General features: G+C 56.7%; 1 protein-coding gene across 1 annotated transcript in view; it reads right to left on the minus strand.

The window, feature by feature from the left end:
- Positions 1–1,132: 1,132 nt before the first annotated feature.
- ARHGEF17 (Rho guanine nucleotide exchange factor 17) overlaps positions 1,133–12,980 on the minus strand; it is a 35,675-nt gene continuing 23,827 nt past the window's right edge. The window contains exons 16-21 of the mRNA XM_071761114.1: positions 12,293–12,379; positions 12,119–12,186; positions 10,538–10,686; positions 10,274–10,448; positions 4,341–4,580; positions 1,133–2,651 (exon numbers count right to left, since the gene is read on the minus strand). Coding sequence (XP_071617215.1) covers positions 2,461–2,651; positions 4,341–4,580; positions 10,274–10,448; positions 10,538–10,686; positions 12,119–12,186; positions 12,293–12,379 — 910 coding nt within the window. The 3' untranslated portion in view covers positions 1,133–2,460. The remainder of the gene's footprint in view (positions 2,652–4,340; positions 4,581–10,273; positions 10,449–10,537; positions 10,687–12,118; positions 12,187–12,292; positions 12,380–12,980) is intronic.

A 12,980-nucleotide genomic window follows, 5' to 3' on the forward strand; every position in this document is an offset into this window, starting at 1 on the left:
AAGATCCTCCATCTCACGACAACCCTCTCCATGTCGCGACAAGCCTCTCCTTAACTCAGAACATCCCAGGTCACGACAAGTCCCCTCCTCAGCTCGCAAAAACCCCCACATCGAACACCCCCCCTCCCCCCCCCATAGCTCACCCCCCCCAACCGGTCACGACAAGCCTCCCCCGGTCGCGATAAACCCCTCCCCCTCCCCCCAGTCGCGACATGCCGCCTCCCCCCCCACCCCACGGACACAGAGGGGGGGGGGGTTACCCGGACCCAAGGTGCCCCTTACCTGCCCCCACCCACCTCCCCCCCCCGGGTCGCCCCTCGGCGCCTTCCTGCTCCTTTATGAATGAACCGGCCGGCCCGCGACTGCCCTTAAGCCACGCCCCTTTCCTAACGTCACCACCGCTGGCTCCGCCCCCTTTCCCACGGACAGCGCCACCTGCCGGGCAAAGTGGGAAACTGCGGGAAGGCCCCCGGGGAAGAGGAGGTGGTGGGGGGGGAGTGGTGGGATTTGGGGGTGCTGGGCTTCATCCCAAAGGCGATTTGGGGAAAAAAAGGGAAAAATCGGGAGTTCTGGGGTGCGTGTGGGGGTTGCAGACGGAGCAGGGAATTTTTTTCACAAATAAGGATTTTTTTTTTAATTTTTTTTCCTGTCACCCACGTGCCCTGCACGTCACCCCGTTTTTCCTCCCTGCTCTATAGCGCTCCCCCCATCGTGGCCATGTCACCCATCCCCTCAGGGGACAGTTTTCCCATGCTGGGGACACTTTTGGGGCAGCCCGACCTCCCCCCCCACCCCCCACCCCCCCCACAGTGTTCCCCCAGAATGGTGTCCCCCCCCCACCCTGGCTGTCACCCCTTGGGGACACTCAGGGACACGTCCTGGTGCTCCGTGGTCCGAGGGATGGTTCTTTACCCCCTCGGAATCCCTAATATCCCCCCGGGAGGAGGGGGGTGGGGTGGGGGTGGGGATTACTGCCCCCCAGAGGTGGAAAGGGGCTCCTTCCTCCCATTGATGTCGTCATCATCATGACGTCACACCCAGCCGATGGGTGCTGGGTCCCCCCTGGCTCGTGCTTGTTGTCACCCCATCCCCATCACCCCCCAGGTGAAGGACGAGACCACGATGGCTTCAATGTGACAAGGGTGACTTTTAATGACAAAGAGCCCCCAAGTGACCAAAAAATTCCCCCTTTCCCTCCTTTTTTCCCAAATTATCCTCGTTATCCCAATTCTAACCCTTCCACACACCCCAGGATGGGGACACGGGACAGCAGGGTGGGGACACTTTGCTTCAGCACCTTTCCCATGGGGACATCAAGGTGCCCAGGCCCGGGAGCATCACTCTTCCTTGGATTTTGGGGTGAAAGCAGGGGAAAAGGGAAGAAAAAAAGGGAAAAATGGGAGATTTGGGATTTGGGGAAGCCTCGTTTTTAGGGTCCTGCCTCCTGTCACCCCATCTGAGGGTGCCCCAGAAGGGGGACACAACCAAAATGGTTCCTCTGGAACATCAGTGGTGGCTTCATCCCATTCCCAGGCTGGGAAATCCCATGGGAATCACCGAGATGGGCAAAGGGGGGGGGGGGGTCCCCAATTTCCACCCCCTCCCCATAATCCCATTCCCCCCTTTCCCCCCCACCACCACCTCTGGAGAGGATCCCTGAGGGGACGGATGAACCAGGAGGGATGAACCAGGAGGGATGAACCAGGAGGGATGGATCTCAGGATGAGGAACCAGAAAGGTTTGAATCCCAAAATTCCAGAGCAACGCCGTCACCACATCCGTGACCCTCCCCCCAATCCCTTCCCCGTGGCCCCCCCCAAATAAATAAAGCTGTTTATATATATATAATATATATATATATTTAAAACAAACAAACAAACAAACAGAGCTGTCTGGGGGCTGGCGATGGAGCGAGCGGGGTTAGCAGGAAGCCCAGGGTGGGGGGGGACACCCCGGGCAGATTGTCCCTGGGGTGATCCAGTGGCATTGCTGGGGGGGAGGGGAAGGGATTTAGGGGGTGGTGACAGCACCCTGACCCCCCCACCCCCACCCCAAAAACAGGCACACACAAACCCAGTGAGCAGATTCCTGGTTGTCCAAGCATCCTCCAGCCCGTCCCCACCCACCAGGGATGCTCCTCGGCACCCACCCCCCCCCCTCCTCCATCTTCTCCACACCCCAAAACTGATGTCACCCCCCACCACCCCTCGAGTCTGGTGTGGTGGCCGATGGGGACAGTGCAGGGGGGGGACACACCAGGGCTTGTTTTTTACCCCCCTCCCCCTCCCAACCCCGAGCACACAGAGAGCAGCCGGGTTGGAGATGAGCGGCGCTGGGGTGGGGGGTGGTGGGGAAAGGGGGGTCGAGGTTTTTCCCCCTCCCTCTTCATCTAGGGGGGGCAGCACCCCCTTTTCCTTGCTGGGAAACCCCCCGGGGGGGGACACACACACCCGTGGCCCTTCATGCTCTCCAGAGGAGGAGGTGGTTGGTGCTGTCATCCCGGCCCACAGTCTCGCTGCTGCTGGTCAGGCGGAAATCCTCGTAGCCATCCCCCCCACTGATCACCAACATCTTGGGTTTGGAGAGGGCCAGGGGGGTGGCACGGGGTCTTGAGGGGTCTCTCTTCTCCACTTCGCTTGGTTTCTCAGCCCCTGCCAAGTGTAAAACCCCAACATGATGTCAGATCACCCCCAGCATTCCTCTGCTCCTCAGCAGCATCCCAACAGCAGCATCCCAGAAACCATCCCAACAGCAACATCCCAGAAACCATCCCAACAGCAACATCCCAGAAACCATCCCACCAACATCATCCCAGAAACCATCCCACCAACATCATCCCAGAAACCATCCCACCAACATCATCCCAGAAACCATCCCAACAGCAGCATCCCAGAAACCATCCCACCAACATCATCCCAGAAACCATCCCAACAGCAACATCCCAGAAACCATCCCACCAACATCATCCCAGAAACCATCCCAACAGCATCATCCCAGAAACCATCCCAACAACATCATCCCAGAAACCATCCCACCAGCAGCATCCCAGAAACCATCCCAACAACATCATCCCAGAAACCATCCCACCAGCAGCATCCCAGAAACCATCCCAACAGCAGCATCCCAGAAACCATCCCAACAGCAACATCCCAGAAACCATCCCACCAACATCATCCCAGAAACCATCCCACCAACATCATCCCAGAAACCATCCCACCAGCAGCATCCCAGAAACCATCCCAACAGCAGCATCCCAGAAACCATCCCAACAGCAACATCCCAGAAACCATCCCAACAGCAGCATCCCAGAAACCATCCCACCAACATCATCCCAGAAACCATCCCAACAGCAACATCCCAGAAACCATCCCAACAGCAGCATCCCAGAAACCATCCCACCAACATCATCCCAGAATCGATCCCACCAGCAGCATCCCAACAGCATCCATCATCCCAGAATCATCCCACCAGCACCATCCCACCACCATCCTACCAGTACCATCTCATCAGGATCATCCCAGAATCCATCCCACCACCATCCCAACAGCACCATCTGATCAGGATCATCCCAGAATCCATCCCACCAGCACCATCCCACCACCATCCTACCAGTATCACCAGCATCATCCCAGAATCCATCCCACCACCATCCTACCACTACCATCTCACCAGGATCATCCCAGAATCCATCCCACCAGCACCATCCCAGAATCCATCCCACCACCAGCACCCCAACGTCATTCCAGGATCATCCCACCAGCATCACCCCAGCATCCATCATTCCAGGATCATCCCACCAGCAGCATTCCAGGATCATCCCAGCAGCATCATCCTTGCACCACCCCAACCAGGATCCTCCCACCATTTTCCAGAATCCTCCCACCACCATCTCCCCAGCATCATCACCACCAGCTCCCCAAATCCCATAGCTTGCCCCCCCCCCCAAAATTCCCATCCCAATTAGCCCCTCTCACCCATATTAACCCCCCCTACCCTAATTACTGCCTCCTCCCTCCATCACCTCCCCCCCATCCCACCCCAACTTTGAGGCCAGCTCAGATGGGACTCAGGACATGCCCTTCCACTGGCTTTTCCCTATGGGAATTAGGGTCTCCCAGGGAAATCTGGGCTCACTTCAGAGCTCCCCCAACCCTTTGGGGTGTGTGTTAACCCCACTTTTCCCCTCATCACCTTCGATTTTAACAAGGCAAGGATGGAGCTCAGACTCCGGTGGCCACATCCCAAGACTATTCCTGGTTATCCAGCAGTGGGATGGCATTCCCAGCCCTATCAGCAGCTCAGGATGGGGGCTCCCTCCCCTCCCTAACCATCCCACCTACCTGTGTCCCTGGGCAATGGGAAGAGGACATCGAAGCCATCGGGCAGCTCGATGGCAGTGAGGAAACGGACGTGGCCGGTGTGACCTTGGGAAAGTCCCACCAGGGTTGGGGCTGCCTTGGCTGAGACAGAGAGGGTCAGCACCACCCCAGCACTTGTCCCAATCCACAGATCCTTGCAGGCCAGGAGAGCTGTGATCCTCAGGCAGGCTGCCTTGTGCTGACGGATGATGGCATCTGAGCCTGTCGAGCATCCTGGGCATCAGCATCCCCCCCTGACCATCACCATCCCAGGATTCAGCATCCCCCCCTGACCACCACAATCCCAGGATTCAACATCCCACCCTGACCACCACAATCCCAGGATTCAACATCCCACCCTGACCATCACCATCCCAGGCTTCAGCATCTCACCCTACACAGCAGTATCCCAAGTGTCAGCATCCCACCCTGACCACCACAATCCCAGGATTCAGCATCTGATCCTGCTTACCACCCCCCCAAGTGTCAGCATCCCACCCTGACCACCCCCATCCCAAGTTTCAAAATCCCAGGATTCAACATCCCACCCTACACACCAGCATCCCAGGATTCAGCATCCCACCCTTCCCAGCAGCATCCCAAGTGTCAGCATCCCACCTTACACACCAGCATCCCACCCTGACCACCCCCATCCCAAGTGTCAGAATCCCAGGATTCAGCATCCCACCCTGCCCACCACCATTCCAGGACTCAACATCCCACCCTGACCACCATCATCCCAAGTGTCAGCATCCCACCCTACACACCAGCATCCCAGGATTCAGCATCCCACCCTTCCCAGCAGCATCCCAGGATTCAGCATCCCATCCTGACCACCACCATCCCATGTGTCAGCATCCCACCTTACACACCAGCATCCCACCCTGACCACCCCCATCCTAGGTTTCAGCATCCCAGGATTCAGCATCCCACCCTGCCCACCACCATCCCAGGATTCAGCATCCCACCCTTCCCAGCAGCATCCCAAGTGTCAGCATCCCCCCCTGACCATCACCATCCCAGGATTCAGCATCCCCCCCTGACCACCACAATCCCAGGATTCAGCATCCCCCCCTGACCACCACAATCCCAGGATTCAGCATCCCCCCCTGACCACCACAATCCCAGGATTCAGCATCCCACCCTGACCACCGCCATCCCAGGACTCAACATCCCATCCTGCCCACCGTCATCCCAAGTGTCAGCATCCCACCCTACACACCACCATCCCAGGATTCAGCATCCCACCCTTCCCAGCAGCATCCCAGGATTCAGCATCCCCCCCTGACCATCACCATCCCAGGATTCAGCATCCCATCCTGCTCACCACCATCCCAGGACTCAACATCCCACCCTGCCCACCACCATCCCAGGATTCAGCATCCCACCCTTCCCAGCAGCATCCCAAGTGTCAGCATCCCCCCCTGACCACCACAATCCCAGGATTCAGCATCTGAGCCTGCTCACCACCCCCCAAGTGTCAGCATCCCACCCTGACCACCCCCATCCCAAGTGTCAGAATCCCAGGATTCAGCATCCCACCCTGACCACCACCATTCCAGGACTCAACATCCCATCCTGCTCACCACCATCCCAAGTGTCAGCATCCCACCTTACACACCAGCATCCCACCCTGACCACCCCCATCCTAGGTTTCAGCATCCCAGGATTCAGCATCCCACCCTTCCCAGCAGCATCCCAAGTGTCAGCATCCCCCCCTGACCACCACAATCCCAGGATTCAGCATCTGAGCCTGCTCACCACCCCCCCAAGTGTCAGCATCCCACCCTGACCACCCCCATCCCAAGTTTCAGAATCCCAGGATTCAGCATCCCACCCTGCCCACCACCATCCCAGGATTCAGCATCTGAGCCTGCTCACCACCCCCCCAAGTGTCAGCATCCCACCCTGACCACCCCCATCCCAAGTGTCAGCATCCCAGGATTCAGCATCCCCCCCTGACCACCACAATCCCAGGATTCAGCATCTGAGCCTGCTCACCACCCCCCAAGTGTCAGCATCCCACCCTGACCACCCCCATCCCAGGATTCAGCATCCTACCCTTCCCATCAGCATCCCAAGTGTCAGCATCCCCCCCTGACCACCCCCATCCCAAGTTTCAGCATCCCAGGATTCAGCATCCCACCCTGACCACCACCATCCCGGGATTCAGCATCCCACCCTGTCCACCACCATCCCAGGACTCAACATCCCACCCTGACCATTATCCCAGGACTCAACATCCCACCCTGACCACCATTATCCCAGGACTCAACATCCCACCCTGTCCACCACCATCCCAGGACTCAACATCCCACCCTGACCACCATTATCCCAGGACTCAACATCCCACCCTGTCCACCACCATCCCAGGACTCAACATCCCACCCTGACCACCATCATCCCAGGACTCAACATCCCACCCTACACACCAGCATCCCAGGATTCAGCATCTCACCCTACACAGCAGTATTCCAAGTGTCAGCATCCCACCCTGCCCATCACCATCCCAGGATTCAGCATCCCAGGATTCACCCTACCCACCAGTGGGCTGTCAACCCCACCCATGCCACCAGTCTCTGTTCCCAAGAGTATCTGTGGGATATGGGACACCACAACCTGCCCTGGCCAGGGGAACCATCCTGGGGTGGGACTGTGCAGACACTCAGGAGATGCCTTGTTCCCACATGGAATTACACACATGCCCACTGGAGACAGGGATGGGCACCCACCAGAGTCAGAATCCCAGATTGAGTTGGGTGGGAAGGGACCTAAAAGGTCACCCAGTTCCACCCCCTGGATGTGCAGGGACCCCTCCCACAGCCCAGGTTGCTCCAAGCCCCATCCAACCTGGGCTGAGACACTGCCAGGGATGGGGCAGCCACAGCTTCCTTGGGCACCCTGGGACAGGGGCTCAGCACCCTTAAATTCAAGGATTTCTTCCTAAGATCTCACCTAAATCTCCCCTCTTTCCTCTTGAAACCCTTCCCCCTCATCCCATCCCTCCAGGCCCTTGTCCAAAGTCCCTCCCCAGCTTTCCTGGAGCCCCTTCAGGCACTGGAAGATGCTCCAAGGGCTCCCCAGAACCTTCTCTTCTCCATGCTGAACACCCCCAACTCTCTCAACCTGTTCCAGGCTCTCCCCACCCTCAAATTCAAGAATTTCTTCCCCATCTCCAACCTCAATGTCCCCTCTTCATGTTTTAATCTATTTTACCTTGTCCTCTCCCTACACCCCCATGTCAAAACCTCAAAGCAAAGAATTTCTTCCTTATGTCCAGCCTAAATCTCCCCCCTTGCAGCTGGAAACCCTTCCCTCTCATCCCATCCCTCCATTCCCTTGCCCAAAGTCCCTCCCCAGCTTTCCTGGAGCCCTTTCAGGCACTGGAAGCTGCTCCAAGGTCTCCCTGGATCCTTCTCTTCTCCAGGCTGAACACCCCCAACTCTCTCCCCCTGGCTCCAGAGCTGCTCCAACCCTCTGAGCATTCCATGACCTCCTCTGGACTCCCTCCAACACCTCCATCTCCTTCTTCTGGGCACCCCAGAACCAGACCCAGCACCACGGGTCGGTCTCCCCAGCACGGAGCAGATGGGGCCAAATCCCCTTCCCGTGACCTTCTGCTCACTCTGCTGGTGACACAGCTCAGGACCCACGTGGCTTCTGGGTGTCCTGTCCCCAGTTCCAGAATTTCTTCCCCATCTCCAACCTCAATCTCCCCTCTCCAAGTTTTAATCTATTTTTCCTTGTCCTCTCCCTACACCCCCAAGTCAAAAGCTCACAGCAAAGAATTTCTTCCTAATGTCCAACCTAAATCTCCCCTCTTCTAGTTCAAAACCCTTCCCCCTCATCCCATCCCTCCAGGCCCTTGTCCAAAGTCCCTCCCCAGCTTTCCTGGAGCCCCTTCAGGCACTGGAAGCTGCTCCAAGGGCTCCCCAGAACCTTCTCTTCTCCAGACTGAACACCCCCAACTCTCTCAACCTGTTCCAGGCTCTCCCCACCCTCAAATTCCAGAATTTCTTCCCCATCTCCAACCTCAATGTCCTCTCTTCAAGTTTTAATCTATTTTACCTCGTCCTCTCCCTACACCCCCATGTCAAAACCTCAAAGCAAAGAATTTCTTCCTAATGTCCAACCTAAATCTCCCCTCTTGCAGCTGGAAACCCTTCCCCCTCATCCCATCCCTCCAGGCCCTTGTCCAAAGTCCCTCCCCAGCTTTCCTGGAGCCCCTTCAGGCACTGGAAGATGCTCCAAGGTCTCCCTGAATCCTTCTCTTCTCCAGGCTGAACACCCCCAACTCTCCCCCTGGCTCCAGAGCTGCTCCAACCCTCTGAGCATCTCCATGGCCTCCTCTGGACTCACTCCAACACCTCCATCTCCTTCTTCTGGGCACCCCAGAACTGGTCCCAGCACCGCAGTTTGGTCTCCCCAGCACGGAGCAGATGGGGCAAAATCCCCTTCCCATGACCTTCTGCTCACTCTGCTGGTGACACAGCTCAGGACCCACTTGGTTTCTGGGTTTTCTGTCCCCAATTCAAGAATTTCTTCCCCATCTCCAACCTCAATCTCCCCTCTTCAAGTTTTAATCTATTTTACCTTGTCCTCTCCCTACACCCCCAAGTCAAAAGCTCACAGCAAAGAACCTCTTCCTAATGTCCAACCTAAATCTCCCCTCTTGCAGCTGGAAACCCTTCCCCCTCATCCCATCCCTCCAGGCCCTTGTCCAAAGTCCCTCCCCAGCTTTCCTGGAGCCCCTTCAGGCACTGGAAGATGCTCCAAGGTCTCCCTGGAGCCTTCTCTTCTCCAGACTGAACACCCCCAACTCTCCCCCTGGCTCCAGAGCTGCTCCAACCCTCTGAGCATTCCATGACCTCCTCTGGACTCCCTCCAACACCTCCATCTCCTTCTTCTGGGCACCCCAGAACTGGTCCCAGCACCGCAGTTTGGTCTCCCCGGCACGGAGCAGATGGGGCCAAATCCCCTTCCCGTAACCTTCTGCTCACTCTGCTGGTGACACAGCTCAGGACCCACGTGGTTTCTGGGTGTCCTGTCCCCAATTCCAGAATTTCTTCCCCATCTCCAACCTCAATCTCCCCTCTCCAAGTTTTAATCTATTTTACCTTGTCCTCTCCCTACACCCCCAAGTCAAAACCTCACAGCAAAGAATTTCTTCCTAATGTCCAACCTAAATCTCCCCTCTTCTAGTTCAAAACCCTTCCCCCTCATCCCATCCCTCCAGGCCCTTGTCCAAAGTCCCTCCCCAGCTTTCCTGGAGCCCCTTCAGGCACTGGAAGCTGCTCCAAGGGCTCCCCAGAACCTTCTCTTCTCCAGGCTGAACACCCCCAACTCTCTCAACCTGTTCCAGGCTCTCCCCACCCTCAAATTCAAGAATTTCTTCCCCATCTCCAACCTCAATGTCCCCTCTTCATGTTTTAATCTATTTTACCTTGTCCTCTCCCTACACCCCCATGTCAAAACCTCAAAGCAAAGAATTTCTTCCTAATGTCCAGCCTAAATCTCCCCTCTTGCAGCTGGAAACCCTTCCCTCTCATCCCATCCCTCCATTCCCTTGCCCAAAGTCCCTCTCCAGCTTTCCTGGAGCCCGTTCAGGCACTGGAAGATGCTCCAAGGGCTCCCTGGATCCTTCTCTTCTCCAGACTGAACACCCCCAACTCTCCCCCTGGCTCCAGAGCTGCTCCAACCCTCTGAGCATCTTCATGGCCTCCTCTGGACTCACTCCAACACCTCCATCTCCTTCTTCTGGGCACCCCAGAACCAGACCCTGCACCGCGGTTCGGTCTCCCCAGCACGGAGCAGATGGGGCCAAATCCCCTTCCCGTGACCTTCTGCTCACTCTGCTGGTGACACAGCTCAGGACCCACGTGGTTTCTGGGTGTCCTGTCCCCAGTGGGACTCACCAGCCAACATCTTGTGGACCGGGGGGGTGATGTCTGCTTCAGCCAACTGCTCGTAGGTGCTGGCGTGGTAAAGCCGGACCTGGGCGCTGCTCTGCAGGGCCACCCAAACTCCTGTCCCCGTGCTCACCATGCAGGTGATGCTGCGCCCGCTGTCCTGCCCCACCTGGAGGGTGTGCTGTGGGTGACAAAGTCACAGAGATGCCACCCATCAGCCCATCACCAGCCCTTCCCACACCGGCCCCACCCCGCGGCGCCCCACGCTACCTCTTGTGCCAAGGTGGTTGTGTTGAGGACCAGGACCCTGTTCTGGCAGCCACACCACAGCTTCCCTGCCACTGCTACCATCTTGGTGATGGGGCTCCCCGAGGAGCCCAGGGACAAGGATTTGGAGTTTTGGGGGTCCCAGAAATGGCCTGTGAGGGTGATGGGAGCAGGGTAGGTAATTGGAGCATCGCTAAAAAAAAAACCAACCCAACTTGACCCAATCGATGGCTGCAGGTGGCCATCTCCATGCCAGGGGATAAAAAACCCCCAACTTGATCCAATTTATGGCTGCAGATGCCATCTCCATGTCTTCTGTTCAAGGGGACACTGCTGACAACCCCAGGGGATAAAAAAACCCCCAACTTGACCCAGTCAATGGCTGAAGATGCCATCTCCATGTCATCTGTTTAAGGGGACACTGCTGATAGCCCCTGGGGATTAAAAAAACCCAACTTGACCCCACAGATCCCATCTCCATGTCCTCTGTTAGAGGGGACACTGCTGATATCCCCTGGGGATAAAAAAAACCCCAAACTGACCCTGCAGATGCCATCTCCATGTCTTCTGCTAAAGGGAACACTGATGATATCCCCACGGGATAAAAAAAAACCCAACTTGACCCCACAGATCCCATCTCCATGTCCTCTGTCAAAGGGGATACTGCTGATACCCCCAGGGGACCAAAAAAAACCCCACTTGACCCAGTTGATGGCTGCAGATCCCATCTCCATGTCCTCTGTTCAAGGGGACACTGCTGACATCCCCAGGGGATTGAAAAAAAAACAACTTGACCCTGAAGATGCCATCTCCATGCCCTCTGTTCAAGGGGACACAGCTGATATCCCCAGGGGACAAAAAAAACCCCAACCTGACCCAATCGATGGCTGCAGATCCCATCTCTGTGTCTTCTGTTCAAGGGGACACTGCTGACAACCCCAGGGGATAAAAAAAACCCCAACTTGACCCAGTCAATGGCTGAAGATGCCATCTCCATGTCCTCTGTTAAAGGGGACACTGCTGATACCCCCTGGGGATAAAAAAAAAACCCAAACTGACCCTGCAGATGCCATCTCCATGTCTTCTGCTAAAGGGAACACTGATGATATCCCCACAGGATAAAAAAAACCCAACTTGACCCCACAGATCCCATCTCCATGTCCTCTGTTAAAGGGGATACTGCTGATACCCCCAGGGGACCAAAAAAAACCCTCAACTTGACCCCATCAATGGTTGCAGGTGCCATCTCCATGTCCTCTGTTCAAGGGGACACTGCTGATACCCCCAGGGGATAAAAAAAAACTCAACTTGACCCTGCAGATGCCATCTCCATGTCCTCTGTTCAAGAGGACACTGCTGATACCCCCAGGGGACACCAGCAGTGGACAGGGACCAGGAGGAGGACACATCCCTCCACCTGTCTCCAATTTTGGGGTCTTCAGCATCTCCCTTGAGGAAAGTCAAGGAGCAGGCAACCTGTTGACACCCCACACGTCCCTCCCCAGGGCCACCCACCCCACAGCCACCATTTTGGGGCCGTGCTGAACCCCCCAAGCACCTTTTGATGCCCAGACCCATCCTCACCTGCCTCCCGCTGGTACACCACGAGCTCCCCGTTGGCCAACGACACGAAAACCTGGTTATCCAGGTACCTGCCAGCAGAAGAACCTTTGGACAACTGGTTACAGAGCCCCACTCAGCCACCCCAAAACAACCTCACCGTGGACACCCCAGAGCCAAAAAACCTTCCCCACTTACAAGATGCACATGACAGCAGCAGCGTGTTGCATCTTCATGCTGTTCTTCCTGTTCCGGATGTTGTCCGAGGATTGGTACACGTGGATGCTGCAGGAGAAGAGCAAAGCTTGAAGCTCGCCCAGGATCAGAATCCCAAAATCATTTGGGTTGGAAAGGAGCTCTGGGATCATCAAGTCCGACCCTTGATCCACTCCCCCCGTGGTTCCCAGCCCATGGCACTCAGTGCCACATCCAGGCTCTTTGGAAAGAGCTCCAGGGATGGAGAATCCACCCCTTCCCTGGGCAGCCCATTCCAATGCCTGATCCCCCTCTCCATCAAGAAATTCTTTCTAATGTCCAACCTAAACCTCCCCTGGCACAACTTGAGACCATGGCCTCTTGTCTTGCTGAGAGTTGCCTGGGAAAAGAGCCCAACCCCCCCCTGGCTCCAACCTCCTTTCAGGGACTTGGAGAGAGTGATGAGGTCTCCCCTGAGCCTCCTCTTCTCCAGCCTCAACACCCCCAGCTCCCTCAGCCCTTCCTCACAGCATTTCTGCTGGATCCCTTCACCAGCCCAGTTGCCTCCTTTGGACCTGCTCCAGCACCTCAAGCTCCTTCCTGAGCTCAGGGGCCCAGAACTGGACACAGGACTCAAGCTCTGGCCTCACCAGAGCTGAATCCCTTCCCTATACCTGTTGGCCACACTGCT

The sequence above is a fragment of the Heliangelus exortis genome, chromosome 1 (genome assembly GCF_036169615.1).
Source record: "Heliangelus exortis chromosome 1, bHelExo1.hap1, whole genome shotgun sequence".
NCBI lineage: Eukaryota > Metazoa > Chordata > Aves > Apodiformes > Trochilidae > Heliangelus > Heliangelus exortis.